Raw genomic sequence first — 18,369 nt, 5'->3', positions numbered from 1 at the left:
CTAACCTCCCTGTTATTGTAATGGTGAGAGGTTAGCATGTCTTGGAGGTATGATTATTTGTGCCTGTGGTGAACTTTGTCTCATCATTATTCCCCTGTTATTGTAATGGTGAGAGGTTACATGTCTTGTAATCATGGTAGCATCCCCTATTATTGTAATGGTGAGAGGTTAGCATGTCTTAGAAACATAAAATGTGACTCCCATTAATGTTATGACAATGGTTGTGGGATTGATTCTTGGAGGTATGCCATCAAATAAATGACTGTTAGTTGTAATGGTGAGAGGTTCTGCTAAATGGAATGCATTATTATTATATAATCTACCCCTTTTATTTGGTGACAGTTTGATCAAGAACCCAGCAGAAAGGGCAGACCTGAAGCAGTTGATGGTGAGTGGTTAGCATGTCTTGGGGGTAATATAAAATGCTAACCTCCCTTTATTGTAATGGTGAGATCCTTAGCATGTCTTGGTATGAAAAACAACAGACTCTCCCCTGTTATTGTAATGGTGAGTATTTAGCATGTTTAGGGTTATGTATAAAATGTTAACCTCCCTGTTATTGTAATGGTGAGGGTTAGCATGTCTATGTATAAAGGGTTATGCATTTAGGGTTATGTAATGGTGAGAGGTTAGCATGTCTTGGTTATGATATAAAATGCTTAGGGTTATGTGTAATGGTTCGAGGTTATGCATTTAGGGTTATGGTTATGTATTTCCCCTGTTATGTATTGGTTTATGGTTAGCATGTCTTTGGGTTATGATATAAAATGTTATGTATTTAGGGTTAGGGTTATATATTTAGGGTTAAGGTTATGTATAAAGGGTTAGGGTTATGTATAAAGGGTTCGGGTTATGTATTTAGGGTTATGTATAAAGGGTTATGTATTTATGGTTAGGGTTATATATTTAGGGTTAAGGTTATGTATAAAGGGTTAGGGTTATTTATAAAGGGTTATGTATAAAGGGTTACCATATGTTCTTACTGCTTGCATTTGTGTAATTTACAGCTCGTCTGTAAAACAGACCTTTGTGTCAGTAGGACTTCCTGGTTAAATAAAGACCCCTTGGTGTCAGGACTTCCTGGTTAAATAAAGACCCCTTGGTGTCAGGACTTCCTGCTTAATGTAATGTAAATCCAAATAATAGTAACTGATATTGCTCTCCAGGTTCAAATTCATAAATGGAGGCAGAGGAGGTTATATAATTGCAGGCTTTTATTTGTAGCACCATTGGACTTAACCAGCCAGTCACCCCTGAAGCACAGTGTGGGTGATGTGATTTTGTTCTAATACAGCCTTGGTTACGTCCCAATTAAAAACTCCTTCAGACCAAAGTGTGCATGTATTTAGGGTTCATTATAAAGGGTTCAATGATTTGAAAGTTAGGTTATGTATTTAGGGTTATCCCATAGCTCATGCTTCCACTATATTTATTTAGGTTATGTATTTAGGTTAAGGTTATGTATAATTTTCTTGGGGAAGCAAAGAACAAGTGTATTTATGGTTAAGGAGATATTTAGGGACACACAAAGGGTTAGCCAAACACTCATAGCCTGTATTCAAGCAGAATTGCTTTGTTTCATCGGGGTGGTATTCACAATGAACCAAACAGCAAGGGACCAACCTGCCTTTAAAATGTCTGCCACTCAACCACCACCTCTAAATTCCTGGTTCTCCTCTATGACTAGGTAGGTCTGCTGCTTTAAGGACAATAAATAAAGACCCCTGGTGTCAGGACTTCCTTTAAGGACAATATGTAACTGCTTTAAGGACAATATGTAGGTCTTCTGGTTAAATAAAGACCCCTTGGACAATATGTGGTTAAATAAAGACTGCTGCTTTAAGGACAATATGAAGGTTCTGGTGTTTTATAAGGACAATATGTTGGTCTGCTGTTTTAATAAAGGACAATTCTGCTGCTTTAAGGACAATATGTAGGTCTGCTGCTTTAAGGACAATGTGAAGGTCTGCTGTTTTAAAGGACAATTATGTAGGTCTGCTGTTTTAATAAAGACCCCTTGGTGTCAGGACTTCTGGTTAAATAAGGACAATATGAAGGACTGCTGTTTAAATAAAGACAATATGTAGGACTGCTGCTTTAATAAAGACAATATGAAGGACTTCTGGTTAAATAAAGGACAATATGTGTCAGGACTGCTGTTTTAATAAAGACCATATGTCAGGACTTCTGGTTAAATAAATATGAAGGTCTGCTGTTTTAATAAGGACAATATGTCAGGACTTCCTGGTTTAAATAAACAATATGAAGGACTTCTGGTTAAATAAAGACAATTGGTGTCAGGACTTCCTGGTTTAAAGACAATTGGTGTCAGGACTGCTGCTTAAATAAAGACAATATGTCAGGACTGCTGCTTTAAAGGACAATATGAAGGTCTTCTGTTTTAATAAAGACAATATGTCAGGACTTCTGCTTTAAGGACCCCTATGTGTCAGGATTTCCTGCTTAAATAAAGACCCCTATGTCAGGTCTGCTGTTTTAATAAAGACAATATGTAGGTCTCCTGCTTCATCAATTCATTAAGGACAGAGGAGGTATGCAGGTCTGCTGTTTTAATAAGTGATGTGATTCTATACATTGGTAGGTCTGCTGCTTTAAGGACAATTCCCTTTCAATGATTTGAAAGTGGTGGAAACTCCACTAGCTCATGTTCTGCTGTACACTTAAGGACAATATGAAGGACTGCTGTTTTAATAAGGACAATATGTAGGTCTGCTGTATTCAAGGACAATATGTTTGTCTGCTGGTTTAAATGAACCAATAGCAAGGGACCAACTGCTTTAAGGACAATGTCTGCCACTGCTGTTTTAATAAAGACAATATGTAGGTCTGCTGCTTTAAGGACAATATGTAGGTCTGCTGTTTTAATAAAGACAATATGTAGGTCTGCTGCTTTAAGGACAATATGTAGGTCTGCTGCTTTAATAAGGACAATATGTAGGTCTGCTGCTTTAAGGACAATATGTAGGTCTGCTGCTTTAAGGACAATATGTAGGTCTGCTGCTTTAAGGACAATGTGTAGGTCTGCTGTTTTAAAGACAATATGTAGGTCTGCTGCTTTAAGGACAATATGTAGGTCTGCTGCTTTAAGGACAATATGTAGGTCTGCTGCTTTAAGGACAATATGTAGGTCTGCTGTTTTAGTAAGGACAATATGTAGGTCTGCTGCTTTAAGGACAATATGAAGGTCTGCTGTTTTAATAAGGACAATATGTAGGTCTGCTGTTTTAAAAGACAATATGTAGGTCTGCTGCTTTAAGGACAATATGTAGGTCTGCTGCTTTAAGGACAATATGTAGGTCTGCTGTTTTAATAAAGACAATATGTAGGTCTGCTGCTTTAAGGACAATATGTAGGTCTGCTGCTTTAAGGACAATATGTAGGTCTGCTGCTTTAAGGACAATATGTAGGTCTGCTGCTTTAAGGACAATATGTCTCCAAGACAATCTGCTGCTTTAAGGACAATGTGTAGGTCTGCTGTTTTAAAAGACAATATGTAGGTCTGCTGCTTTAAGGACAATATGTAGGTCTGCTGCTTTAAGGACAATATGTAGGTCTGCTGCTTTAAGGACAATGTGTCTAGGTCTGCTGCTTTAAGGACAATATGTTGTCTCTGCTTTAAAAGGACAATATGTAGGTCTGCTGTTTTAAATAAGGACAATATGTCTCTAAATAGGTCTGCTGTCTTTAAACAATATGAAGGTCTGCTGTTTTAATAAGGACAATATGTAGGTCTGCTGTTTTAAAAGACAATATGTAGGTCTGCTGCTTTAAGGACAATATGTAGGTCTGCTGCTTTAAGGACTCTAATATGTAGGTCTGTGTTTTACTAAGGACAATATGTAGGTCTGCTGCTTTAAAATAGGTAGGTCTTCCCCACTGTTTTAAATAAGGACAATATGTCTCTAAATAGGTCTGCTGTTTTAAATAAAGACCTTCCCCACTGTCTCTAAATTGGGTTGGTCTGAGCAATCACTGCCCCCCATAATAGAATATTATTGCTGTCTGCCACCTCCCCCACTGTCTCCAAATAGGGTTGTCCTTCCCCACTGTCTCCAAATAGGGTTGTCCTTCCCCACTGTCTCTAAATAGGGTTGTCCTTCCCCACTGTCTCTAAATAGGGTTGTCCTTCTCCACTGTCTCTAAATAGGGTTGTCCTTCCCCACTGTCTCTAAATAGGGTTGTCCTTCTCCACTGTCTCTAAATAGGGTTGTCCTTCTCCACTGTCTCTAAATAGGGTTGTCCTTCCCCACTGTCTCTAAATAGGGTTGTCCTTCCCCACTGTCTCTAAATAGGGTTGTCCTTCCCCACTGTCTCTAAATAGGGTTGTCCTTCCCACTGTCTCTAAATAGGGTTGTCCTTCTCCACTGTCTCTAAATAGGGTTGTCCTTCCCCACTGTCTCTAAATAGGGTTGTCCTTCTCCACTGTCTCTAAATAGGGTTGTCCTTCCCACTGTCTCTAAATAGGGTTGTCCTTCTCCACTGTCTCTAAATAGGGTTGTCCTTCCCACTGTCTCTAAATAGGGTTGTCCTTCTCCACTGTCTCTAAATAGGGTTGTCCTTCCCCACTGTCTCTAAATAGGGTTGTCCTTCCCCACTGTCTCTAAATAGGGTTGTCCTTCTCCAAATACTGTCTCTAAATAGGGTTGTCCTTCCCCACTGTCTCTAAATAGGGTTGTCCTTCTCCACTGTCTCTAAATAGGGTTGTCCTGTCCCAAATAGGGTGTCTCTAAATAGGGTTGTCCTTCCCCACTGTCTCTAAATAGGGTTGTCCTTCCCCACTGTCTCTAAATAGGGTTGTCCTTCCCCACTGTCTCTAAATAGGGTTGTCCTTCCCCACTGTCTCTAAATAGGGTTGTCCTTCTCCACTGTCTCTAAATAGGGTTGTCCTTCCCCACTGTCTCTAAATAGGGTTGTCCTTCCCCACTGTCTCTAAATAGGGTTGTCCTTCCCCACTGTCTCTAAATAGGGTTGTCCTTCCCCACTGTCTCCAAATAGGGTTGTCCTTCCCCACTGTCTCTAAATAGGGTTGTCCTTCCCCACTGTCTCTAAATAGGGTTGTCCTTCCCCACTGTCTCTAAATAGGGTTGTCCTTCCCCACTGTCTCTAAATAGGGTTGTCCTTCCCCACTGTCTCTAAATAGGGTTGTCCTTCCCCACTGTCTCTAAATAGGGTTGTCCTTCTCCACTGTCTCTAAATAGGGTTGTCCTTCTCCACTGTCTCTAAATAGGGTTGTCCTTCTCCACTGTCTCTAAATAGGGTTGTCCTTCCCCACTGTCTCTAAATAGGGTTGTCCTTCCCCACTGTCTCTAAATAGGGTTGTCCTTCCCCACTGTCTCTAAATAGGGTTGTCCTTCTCCACTGTCTCTAAATAGGGTTGTCCTTCCCCACTGTCTCTAAATAGGGTTGTCCTTCCCCACTGTCTCTAAATAGGGTTGTCCTTCCCCACTGTCTCTAAATAGGGTTGTCCTTCCCCACTGTCTCTAAATAGGGTTGTCCTTCCCCACTGTCTCTATACAGGTACTTTATAGCCTACTTGCCAGACTATACAGGTACTTTATAGCCTACTTGCCACTGTTCTAGGAAATATCCTACTACATCAAAAGGTGTCACTCATTCCATGGAGGACTGAGTGTCTGTGTTCACTCTCTTGTTTTATCTCAAATACAGTGGCATTGGGAAAGTATTCAGACCCTTTAGACTTTCCACATAGAATAAGGCTGTAACGTAACACTAAAATAGATTTTTTTGTGCGCCACCCTATGGGACTCCAAATCACGGTCGGATGTGATGCAGCGGTCTAAAATGACCCTAAGCAGCCACCGTCAGTGATCCCAAGCACACAACGGAGGAGTGGCTTTGGGACAAATCTTGGGACCCAGATTAAGCCTAGCCCTGGACTACAAATCATTCTCAAATGGAGAATTTCAATTGAAAGTTCATGTTAGTAACAGGACTAGGCTCAATTGGGTCCGGGAAACTGGCCCTTAAATGTCCTTGAGTGGTCCAGCCAAACCCCGGACATGAACCCGATTGAAGATCTCTGGCTGTGTGGAGAAGCTCCCCATCCAACCGGAGCGCTTGACAGGACTTTATAGTTTGATGAAGAGGTTGCGGATTAGTTAGGAACGCCTGGTTGTCCAGAGTCTTAAAATGGACACATTTAAAATGACAACTAGACGCAGCAGACACTACCTTCCTTCGAGTGTGTTTAGACCACCCAGAGGTCACCGTTCAGACCTGACAGCAGTTCCGACAAAAAAAAAGTGGAATTTTAAGTTTTGCTATTTGAAAAGCTGTATAATTGTAAAGGCTGTTTACAGACTGGGACCCAGGCTAGAGGTTTACATCTAGACTGGGACCCAGGCTAGCGGTTTACATCTAGACTGGGACCAGCCTCTGTAAAACGGTCTAAATGATGCTATGTGGTATAATAATATATAATAAACAGCACCTGAAATTGTTGCATCGTAGCTTTTAAAATTTCTGACAAATGGTTGCACTCAAATTAACGAAGGGTCCCTGATCGGTTTGTGGCTTCATGTACATTCATCGTCACGCCACACATGACAAATCCACGAGCAGCCACCAGGCTGTATTCCTGATTAAATGCATAAAAAAAGACAAAAAGGACTTTTATTTAAATTTTATTTGAAACCATCTGAACACCACAGTCTGTTAGAAGAGCTGATTTATGCCTTGGTGGGGGCTGCCTTAGCGGGGGCTGCCTTGGTGGGGGCTGCTGGCTTCTTAGCCGGCTTCTTCTTGGGCTTCAGCATCTTGGCCTTGATCTGTGTGTAGAGAGAGACTATATATAGACAGGACCTGGGCAGGGTTAATGTACACAGATGGGACTGATACGAGTCTTGGGTCCAGTTTCCCTAATATACAGGTCTTTCTATGTAACAAACAGCCATCGGCCATCTTGGGTCCAGTTGCCCTATTATACAGGTCTTTATGTTAGAGCGCCACGGTCGGCCATTTTGGGTCCAGTTTCCCTAATATACAGGTCTTTCTATGCAACAAACAGCCATCGGCCATCTTGGGTCCAGTTTCCCTAATATACAGGTCTTTCTATGCAACAAATAGCCATCGGCCATCTTGGGTCCAGTTTCCCTATTATACAGGTCTGTTAGAGCGCCACGGTCGGCCATTTTGGTGTTCTACTCACAGTCGGGTCATGCAGCAGGATGGCTTGACGTCGGGCTGTCTTGGCGTAGGGGTTCAGCTTCATCATTATTCTCAGGTTCTTCAGAGGGTTCTTCTTCAGGACTCTGCGCCTGATCTTCTTGCTGTGAGGAGACACGAGAGACCGGGGTTAGTAGGAGGTGAAAATCTGTTGATATTTTTGTGGTCGATGTGTTGACAATAGTAGCATCCCAAGAGGCACAACATTCCCTAAATAGTGCACTACTTTTGACCCAAGGCAACTTGGCCATGATCAAATGCAGTGCACTATGTTGGGAATGGGGAGGGGGGCATTTGGGATGCAATCTGGTCGTGCTCAGGACTTCCAATTAAAAATCAGGATTCAGAAACACGGACCTGAAGTGGAACCTCATCACGGCTTCAATGTCACAGCGAAGCATAACGTACTACAATGCCCATAATGCACTGTACAATATAAAGCGAACCGGGGGGAGGGAGTCTTACTTTGGTGCACGGAGTGCCTTCTGGATCTCCTCACTCTTCAGGATCCTGCTCAGATCTGTGTTGGTCATCTTGTGCATGGGCAGACTGGAGGAGACAGGACAGAGGTCAGACTACAACACTACCTCTGTTAGGAAGCAGCATGTGGTTTAGCATCAGGACCATTAGAGCATTTCATTAAAACTCAGAACTTCTGGTAGATATCAGGATTCAGAAACACGGACCGAAGTAGAAGATCATCACCGCGGAAATGAAATAACTCTCTCAATCTGTTCCTGAAACTCTGGCTCACTACAACCACCGATAAACTAACGCCAACCGGCTAAGGACGCCGCGTAACGCCCGTTCTACTCACTTGTAGTCCACCTTGAGAGAGGCGGACTTGCGCCAGGTCCCGTAGAGCTGGTCCAGCTTGCGGAAGGCGGACTCGGTCCAGATACAGAAGCGACCAACGTGACCGCCGGGGGCGAGCCTCAGCAGGTTCAGCTTGTTCACGTTCTGCAGGGTGATACCTGGGCGAAAGAGCGGCAAATATAATCAATCCGATCATTTAGACACAAAACGAGTAAACATGCCGATCATTTGGCAGATGTGCAAATCTACAGAGGAAAATGACACCAGACACAAATAAGTACATAAACATTATATTAGAGAACTAGTTACACAAAAACATAATATTAAACCATCATGACTGATATCAGGTTGGGCTCAAGAACTTCTGATTTTCACGAACATGGACCTGAATGGGAATCAGAACCCCCCCTCTAGTACATACCAGGGATGTTTCTGAAGGCCTTGGTGACACCTTGGTCCTGGTTGTAGATGATGCACGGTCCTTTGCGTTGAATACGCCTGCGATTCCTCATCTTACCTTTGCCAGCTCGCATACGTTGTGACGCGTACACCTGCACACACACACACAAGAGGACACACACACTTAGCACCTTAGGTCAACAGAAGGAGACAACAGCTGTGCTCTTATCTTGCTAATATTCATGCTCAGGACTTCCATTAAAAATCAGGATTCAGAAACACGGACCTGAAGTGGAACCTCATCACGGCTTCACGCCACTATACACAGTACAACGTGTACGCAGGTCAACGATGACCAGCGAGACAGTGGCAACTCTAGCCATTTTACAAACCTTCTTGATGTCGTTCCAGGCCTTGAGTTTCTTCAGCAGCAGCACGGCCTCTTTAGTCTTCTTGTAACCCTCCACTTTGTCGTCAACCACCAGGGGAACCTCTGGGATCTCCTCAATGCGGTGTCCTGGAGGAGGGAGAGGCTTCAGATTGTTGTACAGTTGCTTTATGTTCTAATTCTACACGTTATTGTGATCAGAATTGTATACTTGTCCTCCTGCCGGTGTGAAGGTACGACGTTATCGTTAGAAGCCTCGCCGTCGACGTTCTATTGTTGCTAGCGCGTCAGTTGCCCGGCAACTGAGAAGATTCGGACAAACTAATAACCTGGCTAGCTAAATACGGCCAGAGAAGATTCAGACAAACTAAACCTGGCTAGCTAAATACAGCCCCCCGAGAAGATTCAGACAAACTAAACCTGGCTAGCTAAATACGCCCCCCCGAGAAGATTCAGACAAACTAAACCTGGCTAGCTAAATTTCAGACCAACTAAACCTGGCTAGTTAAATACCCCCGAGAAGATTCAGACAAACTAAACCTGGCTAGCTAAATTCAGACCAACTAAACCCCCGAGAAGATTCAGACAAACTAAACCTGGCTTCAGACAAACTAAACCTGGCTAGCTAAATACGGCCCCCCGAGAAGATTCAGACAAACTAAACCTGGCTAGCTAAATAGAGAAGTTTCGCCCCCTGAGAAGATTCAGACAAACTAATAACCTGGCTAGCTAAATACCTGGCCCCCCCCGAGAAGATTCAGACAAACTAATAACCTGGCTAGCTAAATACCGCCCCCCGAGAAGATTCAGACCAACTCGAGCCGTATATGACGAGTGACATTTGACGTAACCAACGAAAGTAACAAATTCTAGTACCGAAACCGCTTTTTCGTGTTCTAATATTGAAAAGTACTGCCGTTTCGGTGTGCTCCGCGTAACACTAATGGCTACTAGTCCAGTATAAGAGTACAGCTTCACCGGTAGAGGCACATTAAGACATCTTGCTCAGAATTATTATCTCGTCAACCCACCGTGCCAGCTACAAGACAGTCGGCAAACAGTCACTGCACACAGAGTCAGACGCAAATTACACCATCATCGCAAGTCTTATGGAGCAACATTTTAGAAGCGTGTGATTGTCACAACCGTTAATTGGGATATTATTTTGTTGGGGGGGTGAAAAGGTACAAAGTATTATTTCATGTTGTATATTCCATGTACTCATTAAAACGTGGATAAATACCAAGTATTCATAATGTATCAATTGTTAGTCACACAGTCACCCCAGATAGCAGCTAGTATCCAGCTAAAAAAAAATCTACGGTTCCCCCACACGCTGAACGTCATATCGCGTTTGTGCATCCGAGTGACTGTTCGATCGACGATTCTCTGGGTCATTTCACGTTTTAATGTGTATCTGAGTTGCTGGGTGTTCAAGCAGGTTGATATCCGCCCAGTATGACGTAGCAGCGTGATCAAGTCTCTCTCGCTACACTTGAGTTAATAGGAACACCACGTTTTAGGTCGGTAAAACGTTTATCATAGATATCAGGCTACACATAAATTAAAGAAAAACTTATTCTCCAATGTTTAAGACACATATGTTTAAGATTAAATGATATATATATATATTAGGGACCATAACACTGATTAAAAAAAGAATAAAAGAAAAAACAAACTGTGCTGCATCAAAGGATGACAGGAGGCGTACCTTTGGACATGACGAGAGCGGGCAGGGCGGAGGCGGCCAGAGCGGAGCAGATGGCGTAACGCTTCTGGGTGGTGTTGATCCTGCGGTGCCAGCGGCGCCACGTCTTGGTGGGGGCGAACATGCGACCTCCACGACACATCTACAGTCACGGGGGGGGTCAAGGAAATGCAGCGAGACATGGCTTCTTGAAAGAGCTTTACTGGACACGGTTAACCCGTAATGACTGTTTTCCGTCCTGGGATAAAAAAATGTTGTTTGCGAGTATCTTGCTCAGACTCAAGGTTCGTCAGCCACTTGTGCCAGTATATGACATCAGGCATAACGTCACTGATCACAGTGTAGGACGCAAATTACACCATCACTGCAAGCCTCGGGAGTGTCTTTATATACCACCTACATGGGCTGCGTTCATTAGGCAACACAAATGGATGAAAATACAAACAATTAGATGCCACTCGTATTTGTACAATAAGACTTAAGAAGTCGATTGCAAAAACGTTTTGTTGAGATGAGCCCTAATGAACACAGACATGACCCATTAGACAGACACGGTGAGATTCACAAGGGGAACCATAAAGGAAAACATATCTTGTATGTATTTAAAAAAAACATCATTATTGAACACGTGCTTTTTGAAACGACAAAGTGTCATGGTACAGGTCTTTAGAGGTTGTACACAAGAAAATGTGTCCTCCTGAAATCTTGATTACTTTTTTCGGGGGCGACTTTTTACATATTTTTTTTTTTTTTAAATAACCTTTATTTAACTAGGCAAGTCAGTTAATTAATTAAGAACAAATTCTTATTTTCAATGACGGCCTAGGAACAGTGTGTTAACTGCCTGTTCAGGGGCAGAACGACAGATTTGTACCATGTCAGCTAGGGGGTTTGAACTCGCAACCTTCCGATTACTAGTCCAACGCTCTAACCACTAGGCTACCCTGCCACCCCTCCACTCTAACCACTAGGCTACCCTGCAGCCCCTCCACTCTAACCACTAGGCTACCCTGCAGCCCCCTCCACTCTAACCACTAGGCTACCCTGCAGCCCCTCCACTCTAACCACTAGGCTACCCTGCCGCCTCTCCACTCTAACCACTAGGCTACCCTGCAGCCCCTCCACTCTAACCACTAGGCTACCCTGCAGCCCCCTCCACTCTAACCACTAGGCTACCCTGCAGCCCCCTCCACTCTAACCACTAGGCTACCCTGCCACCCCTCCACTCTAACCACTAGGCTACCCTGCAGCCCCTCCACTCTAACCACTAGGCTACCCTGCCACCCCTCCACTCTAACCACTAGGCTACCTGCCACCTCTACGCTCTAACCACTAGGCTACCCTACCGCCTCTACGCTCTAACCACTAGGCTACCCTGCCGCCCCTCCACTCTAACCACCAGGCTACCCTGCCACCCCTCCACTCTAACCACTAGGCTACCCTGCCTCCCCAAGGGCTTACCTCCTTTCTACATGCAGAATACAGAGAAAAGCTGGATAGTGGAACCCACTTGAGTCTCACCAAATCCAATTTAACATAGCAGATAAAGTTCAGAATTAACCGTTTCATGTGAACAAAAATCTAAAGACCTGCATCACTATAGTTTCAGTTTGTAAAAGGCTGTGTTTTAGAGTAAACATTCAGTTTTTAAAACAAGCTCCCATAATGCAGCAGGAGGACGAGGAAGTCTTTTGTTGGTTTGGGATAGTTTTTCAAAAAAACAAATATGACCTTAAGTGTCTGGACAGTTCTATAACATGCAATTTGAGTCCAAAATATAGTTGTAAACGTATCCCTGAAGGGCTTAAACTGTCCGAGAGGATACATTGCCGAAGGCTCCCTGGCCGGAGCGATGGGTACCACCTCCCCTCACACGGGGGATACGGGCCACAGCTCTGCCTGTACCCCAGGACTCAGCACTGGTCTGGTGACCTGGAACACACAAACATTACAACCATTAGATATATATATCCTGAATAAAAATCTAGAATGTAACAACGAGTTTGTTCATATAAAAGACATCCGTCAATATTTTTTTATTTTTATGAATTAGGCCCTAATCTATGGATTTCACAGGCCTGAGATCTGTACCTGTTGTTTGTGATCCATTAAAAATAAAGTTAGGCATGGATCAGAAAACCAGTCAGTATCTGGTGTGACAACCATTCGCCTCATGCAGAACATGAGAATTAAGTTATGAGAATGGCAACTTTCTGGGATCCTTTATTTTCTCAGTCCATGAAACCAAGTTTCCACGTGTTGACATATTTTGTCCAGTTGTCCAGGTGAAAGCCCTTCAGAACTTCTAGTATAATCAGGTTTCAGAAACACGGACCGAAGTTGAAACTCATCACCAAAGCTTTTCACCTGTATCCAAAGAAATGGCTTATTTGATCGAATAAATGTTCAAGAGATCACTCACCTGCCAGTCCGCTGACGGCATAGGGCTGACGACTGTTCTTGCGCATGTTGGTGTGCACGAAGTTGACAATGTCGGGGCGGATGGGAGCCTTGAACACTGCAGGCATGACAACATTTTTGCCTGAGCTTTCTCCTTTCTCGGAGTAGATCGAGATTAAAGGCCGGGCACAAGCCTGTGGGAGAACACGGTCAAAATCAGATGCATGTTTAGCTAAATTCTTACAATGTACCTAATCGCATGTAGCGTGTCGGACGATTAACGTTAGCTATCTACATGTAGTTTAATTAATGGTCATCTTGCTCAGACTCAGTTGTCGTCATTCACTTGCGCCAGCATATGACAATAGGCATTTGTCGACTGATCGCAAAGTAGGACGCAAATTACACCATCATAGCAAGTACATGTAGAAATTTAAAATACCATGTATTTTTTTCTCTCTCTCTCTCTGTCCCGCTATCCGCCATGCTAGTAGCTAGGTACCACGCTAACCAGAAAATGTGTGATCTTTGTATTAATTATCTGTAGCTGACTAGTTAACGCAAATGTGTACGTGATCTATAGTTTACCAAGTACATATTCAAAGCAGTTGCGTGAAGAAATGTGTACTGGTTTACGAACTTGGACTATTTGATCAAATACGGCCTGTGGTTGAAAGGAAAAGCACACGTGTGACTTGGCTTTAGAACATTGCAGACAAAATGGCTCCTCGTATCAACTTCCTTCAGATTCTCCGTAAAATGTGTTAAATTGTATTACCTAAACAAACATATTGGCGAGAGAAGTCTTTATTATTATTATTTTTTTTGCCATTTCGATTGATTGCTAATGTTAAATAGTATTTGCTGATACAAAAAAGCAAGGATTCTCACCATTTTTATGTTTTTAGTCTCGGCTCGCCGACGAACCACGCTCCTCACTCAATGGCGGCCACAGTAGAAAAGGAAGTTGGTAATGCAACTCACAGGACATATGCTTCCGAGAAAAAGAAAACGTCACACTTCCGACAAAAAAAAACTGAAACGTTCAATGAATTCAATTACTACACAGAGGCATGTTTTTCGATTCTAAATCAATATACGTACTCTTTCATCTTATACACATTTTGATATTATCGAACTTGAAATACTATACAACGGCGAAAACTATTTTTATACATGAGATGACATAGGTCCCTACTGCGCAGTACGGCGGAGGAAACAAGTTGGTGACCGGACTACTTTCATGATAATTATTTCCTGGAATCAAAAATATATATATATTTTTTTCGTTCTTAAATGTAACTACAACACGGGACAGTTGTGTGAAAAAAACGTATTATTTTCTTACTCGTCTTTGTAAAACAAATAAATAATCATATATTAAAAAGAGTTTGTGTTCGTCGTGTCGACTGATGACGTCATGGGTTCACTGGCTGTTTTGGCGCGAACGTTAAAAGTTCAGTCTTTTATTTTGTATTTTTCTGACTTCAAAACACCAACTAACGTACTATTTCGGTAACTATCTACCCAAATGAAATGGGCTCCAAGATCATCGCCGATGCTGTACAGTTTTCGAAAATGCTTCGGTGAGTTATCGCTTTTCAAATGTGTGACTAAGCTACCCGTTTGTTATTCTGTACTTCGTTAGCGAGCTGATGTAACTAATCATTGCATAGTGTCAACTGTAAAGTTTGGTGGAGGAGGAATAAGGGTCTAGGTCCCCTTTTAGTTTCAAGGAAGGGTGAAATCGAAAAGCAAAAGCAAACAATTCCGTTTTATAGACGAATTTGTGCTTCCAACTTTGCGGCAACAGTGTATAAGAGGAATACAAATCAAATGTATTTATAGAGGATGGACGAGAGAGGCAAGCGGGGATACATGAATTGCGCAAGAAGAGAACAGTGAAGGCAGAGATTTATGTGCTTTGCAAGCCAGAGACAAAATCCTGATTTTGTTGTTGTTGTTGTTGTTGTTGTTGTTGTCTGATGCAACTTTCTGCCAACGAATCGAAGTTGAACATAGCCAAATGTCAGTTTAATTACATGCGCAATAAAGTATAAGGTCTAGGCATATTTAATTGAATCCCGGCAGTTGGCATAGGCAACCGATCGCAAAGCAGATAATCTACTGAGCTCATTTTTGGTAATGGCAAGTTCACATTCTCCTCCATAAACGCATATCACGTTCAAGTGTGGTGTCCAGCAGCTCACACCGGCAGGATGGGGTGTGCTTTTCCATTAGGAGGGATGTCGAACACGGATCGCTAAAATAATGATTATGCTCACATTTCCTCAATGTTAAATATTAGGCGTATGGGGACGCCTATCGATTTGGCAGCGAAGCACGACATGATGTTATCTTCACCACTAGAATAAACACTACCAGGCTTCCAGTAGAGACTCGATATATATATATATATATTTTTTTACAGAATACAGGGGGCAGTTAAGAAAAATGACTAAAGTGCAAATCTTCCTCTGGAGTAAACCACATACTGGGGTAATAATTGCATAACTAACGTCTCTACTAATACTATAGCTGTCTCTCTCCCTTCAAACTACCCTTGTTAATTCATTTGAAAGGAAATATTATTTTTGCATTATGCTATAACCTAGCCTATGCCTATTTTCTGATGGACTTACAGCCCAGATTTGAAGGTGAGCCTAGGTTTTTAATATATTTTTTAGGACAAATGTGATTTGTGTGTCTTTGATTGAGTCCTTTTAGAGTGTGTGTGTGAGAACATATCAAATCAAACTTTATATACCACATGCGCCGAATACAACACGTGTAGACTTTACGATGAAATGCTGACTTACAAGCCCTTAACCAACAGTGCAGTTCAAGAAAGAGTTAAGAACATTTCTACCAAGTAGACTAAAATAAAAAGTAACACAATAAGAACATCAATGTATGTGTATATATATATATACAGGGTGTTACGGTACAGAGTCAATGTGGAGACTATATACAGGGTATTACGGTACAGAGTCAATGTGGAGACTATATACAGGGTATTACGGTACAGAGTCAATGTGGAGGGGTATTACTATCAATGTGGAGACTATATACAGGGTATTACGGTACAGAGTCAATGTGGAGGCTATATACAGGGTGTTACGGTACAGAGTCAATGTGGAGGCTATATACAGGGTATTACGGTACAGAGTCAATGTGGAGGCTATATACAGGGTATTACGGTACAGAGTCAATGTGGAGACTATATACAGGGGGTACCGGTACAGAGTCAATGTGGAGGCTATATACAGGGTATTACGGTACAGAGTCAATGTGGAGGCTATATACAGGGTGTTACGGTACAGAGTCAATGTGGAGGCTATATACAGGGTGTTACGGTACAGAGTCAATGTGGAGGCTATATACAGGGTGTTACGGTACAGAGTCAATGTGGAGGCTATATACAGGGTATTACGGTACAGAGTCAATGTGGAGGCTATATACAGGGTATTACGGTACAGAGTCAATGTGGAGGCTATATACAGGGTATTACGGTACAGAGTCAATGTGGAGGCTATATACAGGGTATTACGGTACAGAGTCAATGTGGAGGCTATATACAGGGGGCACCGGTACAGAGTCAATGTGGAGGCTATATACAGGGAGTACCGGTACAGAGTCAATGTGGAGGGGTACAGGTTAGTTGAGGTAATCTGTACATGTAGGTGGAGTTAAAGTGACTATGCATAGATAATAAACAGAGAGTAGCAACAGTATACAAAAGGGAAGGGGGGGTCAGTGTAACTTGTCCGGTGACAATTTTATTAATTGTTCAGGAGTCGTATGGCTGTTAAGGAGCCTCTTGGACCTAGACTTGGTGCTCCGGTACCACTTGTGCGGTAGCAGAGAGACCAGTCTATGACTTGGGTGGCTGGAGTCTCTGACAATTTTATGGACTGTCCTTTGACACAGCCTATTAAATAGGTCCTGGATGGCAGGAAGCTTGGCCCCAGTGATGTACTGGGCCGTTCACACTACCCTCTGTAGCGCCTTACGGTCAGATGCCGAGCAGTTCCCATACCAGGCGGTGATGCAACTGGTCAGGATGCGCTCGATGGTGCAGCTGTAGAACCTTTTGAGGATATGGGAACCCATGCCAAATCTTTTCAGTCTCCTGGGGGGGGGGATAGGTTGTGTCGTGACTGGAGGTCGAACGATTAACCAAATTGAACATGTTTCATTATTTAGGCTCCATTGATTTTATTGATGTATTATATTAAGTTAAAATAAGTGTTCATTCAGTATTGTTGTAATTGTCATTATTCTTGTACATTTTTATTCATGCCTTTTTTTTTTTTTTGGAAGTATGAACAAGGAGTGAAGATCGGCTAGTAAATAGGGGGTGAAACAATTTTGGCACGCTGATGTTGGCTTCGTTCTGTAGTTATCTGAACCATTCTGACATCGGACCGTCGTCCTACATCCTCAGAACATTGTCGTCAAGGCTTTATATAGGAAGGGATAGGAGGGCATTTTTGACAAGTTTTATAGCCCATGTGCCTTCACAGGGGCGGGCCACTGATTGAGCAGAGCCCTAACTTGTGAAAACCCAAATCTCACATTTTAGAAGCTAAATGCGTGCTAACCAAGGTTGCCAGGTGCACGGTGTTTCCTCCAACACATTGGTGCGGCTGGCTTCCGGGTTGGATGCGCGCTGTGTTAAGAAGCAGTGCGGCTTGGTTGGGTTGTGTATCGGAGGACGCATGACTTTCCACCTTCGTCTCTCCCGAGCCCGTACGGGAGTTGTAGCGATGAGACAAGATAATTAAAACATTTAAATTGAACAACAATTCCATGTGAATCCGATAACTCTGATGTGTAGACTTCCCACTGTAGAGTTTATGTCATCTTCTCATTGATGAGAATGTCTCAGACAACCAAACTGACATCATATTCATTAAGTACCACCGCATATTTTCAATTGGTCGGATTACCAGAATATAGTTAATTTCCCCCCAACTTCTGATGTTCCCAGAATCTCTGTTAACCAAGGGATTTTCAAATGTAACATCAGTAGGGTAGAGAGAGGAAAAAGGGGGGGGAGAGGTATTTATCAGGCCAACGTCATGACAGCACTAAATGACGATAGTTGCTCAGCGAAACTCTACATTTGGTGAGTATTGGTCACTATTGTATTTTGTCTAATGGGACAATTTACTGGTAGCTAACTGGGCTAGAGAGGATACTTGTTATGTTCATAATCTCCTCCTCCTTCTGCCCAGATACTGGTTCAGCCAATCAGCAATGTTTTATTTATTTTATGCATTTATGATTTTAGGTCTCTTCAAGATGACTGCAAAGACTCCTGTATATATGAGGAAGACATTCAGATACTGAGAGTGAATGGAGGGAAACATCTCCACAACATCTACACTGGTGACAGACCAGTCTTCATCTGTGAGAAAACGGTGAGTTCTGCTCCATTGAAGAGATT

At 42.7% G+C, this 18,369-nt stretch overlaps 3 protein-coding genes, 1 long non-coding RNA gene and 7 other non-coding genes across 40 annotated transcripts in view; 3 read left to right on the top strand and 8 right to left on the bottom strand.

The window, feature by feature from the left end:
• map2k1 (mitogen-activated protein kinase kinase 1) overlaps positions 1 to 390 on the top strand; it is a 62,198-nt gene extending 61,808 nt beyond the window's left edge. The window contains exon 5 of the mRNA XM_052481102.1: positions 343 to 390. Coding sequence (XP_052337062.1) covers positions 343 to 347 — 5 coding nt within the window. The 3' untranslated portion in view covers positions 348 to 390. The remainder of the gene's footprint in view (positions 1 to 342) is intronic.
• Positions 391 to 1,647: 1,257 nt separating this feature from the next.
• LOC127912195 (uncharacterized) lies at positions 1,648 to 3,823 on the top strand. Of its 29 annotated transcripts, none has more exons than XR_008081482.1 (5): positions 2,825 to 3,013; positions 3,068 to 3,235; positions 3,348 to 3,428; positions 3,721 to 3,750; positions 3,806 to 3,821. It is a non-coding gene; the product is annotated as an uncharacterized LOC127912195 (long non-coding RNA). The 29 variants fall into 29 exon arrangements; XR_008081474.1 differs by adding an exon at positions 3,519 to 3,572 and having other exon boundaries at positions 3,068 to 3,428; XR_008081477.1 differs by lacking the exons at positions 3,721 to 3,750; positions 3,806 to 3,821 and adding exons at positions 1,648 to 1,691; positions 3,519 to 3,590 and having other exon boundaries at positions 2,960 to 3,013; positions 3,068 to 3,428.
• A 2,826-nt stretch (positions 3,824 to 6,649) lies between these two features.
• Positions 6,650 to 13,963, bottom strand: rpl4 (ribosomal protein L4). The gene is made up of 10 exons (XM_035767336.2): positions 13,809 to 13,963; positions 12,940 to 13,111; positions 12,343 to 12,449; positions 10,521 to 10,659; positions 8,814 to 8,938; positions 8,444 to 8,573; positions 8,024 to 8,180; positions 7,672 to 7,755; positions 7,190 to 7,310; positions 6,650 to 6,809 (listed from the first exon to the last, which is right to left on the bottom strand). The coding sequence occupies exons 1-10, from the start codon at positions 13,809 to 13,811 to the stop codon at positions 6,711 to 6,713; spliced, it is 1,137 nt and encodes a 378-aa protein (XP_035623229.2). The 5' UTR covers positions 13,812 to 13,963; the 3' UTR covers positions 6,650 to 6,710.
• LOC118380355 (small nucleolar RNA SNORD18) lies at positions 7,519 to 7,588 on the bottom strand. The gene has a single exon (XR_004824847.1). It is a non-coding gene; the product is annotated as a small nucleolar RNA SNORD18 (small nucleolar RNA).
• LOC118380356 (small nucleolar RNA SNORD18) lies at positions 7,849 to 7,916 on the bottom strand. The gene has a single exon (XR_004824848.1). It is a non-coding gene; the product is annotated as a small nucleolar RNA SNORD18 (small nucleolar RNA).
• LOC118380351 (small nucleolar RNA SNORD18) lies at positions 8,664 to 8,732 on the bottom strand. The gene has a single exon (XR_004824843.1). It is a non-coding gene; the product is annotated as a small nucleolar RNA SNORD18 (small nucleolar RNA).
• On the bottom strand, positions 9,812 to 9,912 carry LOC118380352 (small nucleolar RNA SNORD16). Its single transcript, XR_004824844.1, has one exon. It is a non-coding gene; the product is annotated as a small nucleolar RNA SNORD16 (small nucleolar RNA).
• On the bottom strand, positions 10,788 to 10,886 carry LOC118380353 (small nucleolar RNA SNORD16). The gene has a single exon (XR_004824845.1). It is a non-coding gene; the product is annotated as a small nucleolar RNA SNORD16 (small nucleolar RNA).
• LOC118380354 (small nucleolar RNA SNORD18) lies at positions 12,810 to 12,876 on the bottom strand. The gene has a single exon (XR_004824846.1). It is a non-coding gene; the product is annotated as a small nucleolar RNA SNORD18 (small nucleolar RNA).
• LOC118380357 (small nucleolar RNA SNORD16) lies at positions 13,237 to 13,335 on the bottom strand. Its single transcript, XR_004824849.1, has one exon. It is a non-coding gene; the product is annotated as a small nucleolar RNA SNORD16 (small nucleolar RNA).
• Positions 13,964 to 14,116: 153 nt separating the features above from the next.
• The window catches only part of zwilch (zwilch kinetochore protein), a 54,413-nt gene continuing 50,160 nt past the window's right edge, over positions 14,117 to 18,369 (top strand). For both annotated transcript variants that reach the window (XM_052481095.1, XM_052481094.1), the window contains exons 1-2: positions 14,117 to 14,503; positions 18,214 to 18,343. In XM_052481095.1, coding sequence (XP_052337055.1) covers positions 14,454 to 14,503; positions 18,214 to 18,343 — 180 coding nt within the window. In that variant the 5' untranslated portion in view covers positions 14,117 to 14,453. The remainder of the gene's footprint in view (positions 14,504 to 18,213; positions 18,344 to 18,369) is intronic.

This window comes from Oncorhynchus keta, chromosome 26, assembly GCF_023373465.1.
Source record: "Oncorhynchus keta strain PuntledgeMale-10-30-2019 chromosome 26, Oket_V2, whole genome shotgun sequence".
Taxonomy (NCBI): domain Eukaryota; kingdom Metazoa; phylum Chordata; class Actinopteri; order Salmoniformes; family Salmonidae; genus Oncorhynchus; species Oncorhynchus keta.
Note: the sequence above shows the minus strand (reverse complement) of the source record. Positions and strands in the feature narration are given on the sequence as shown.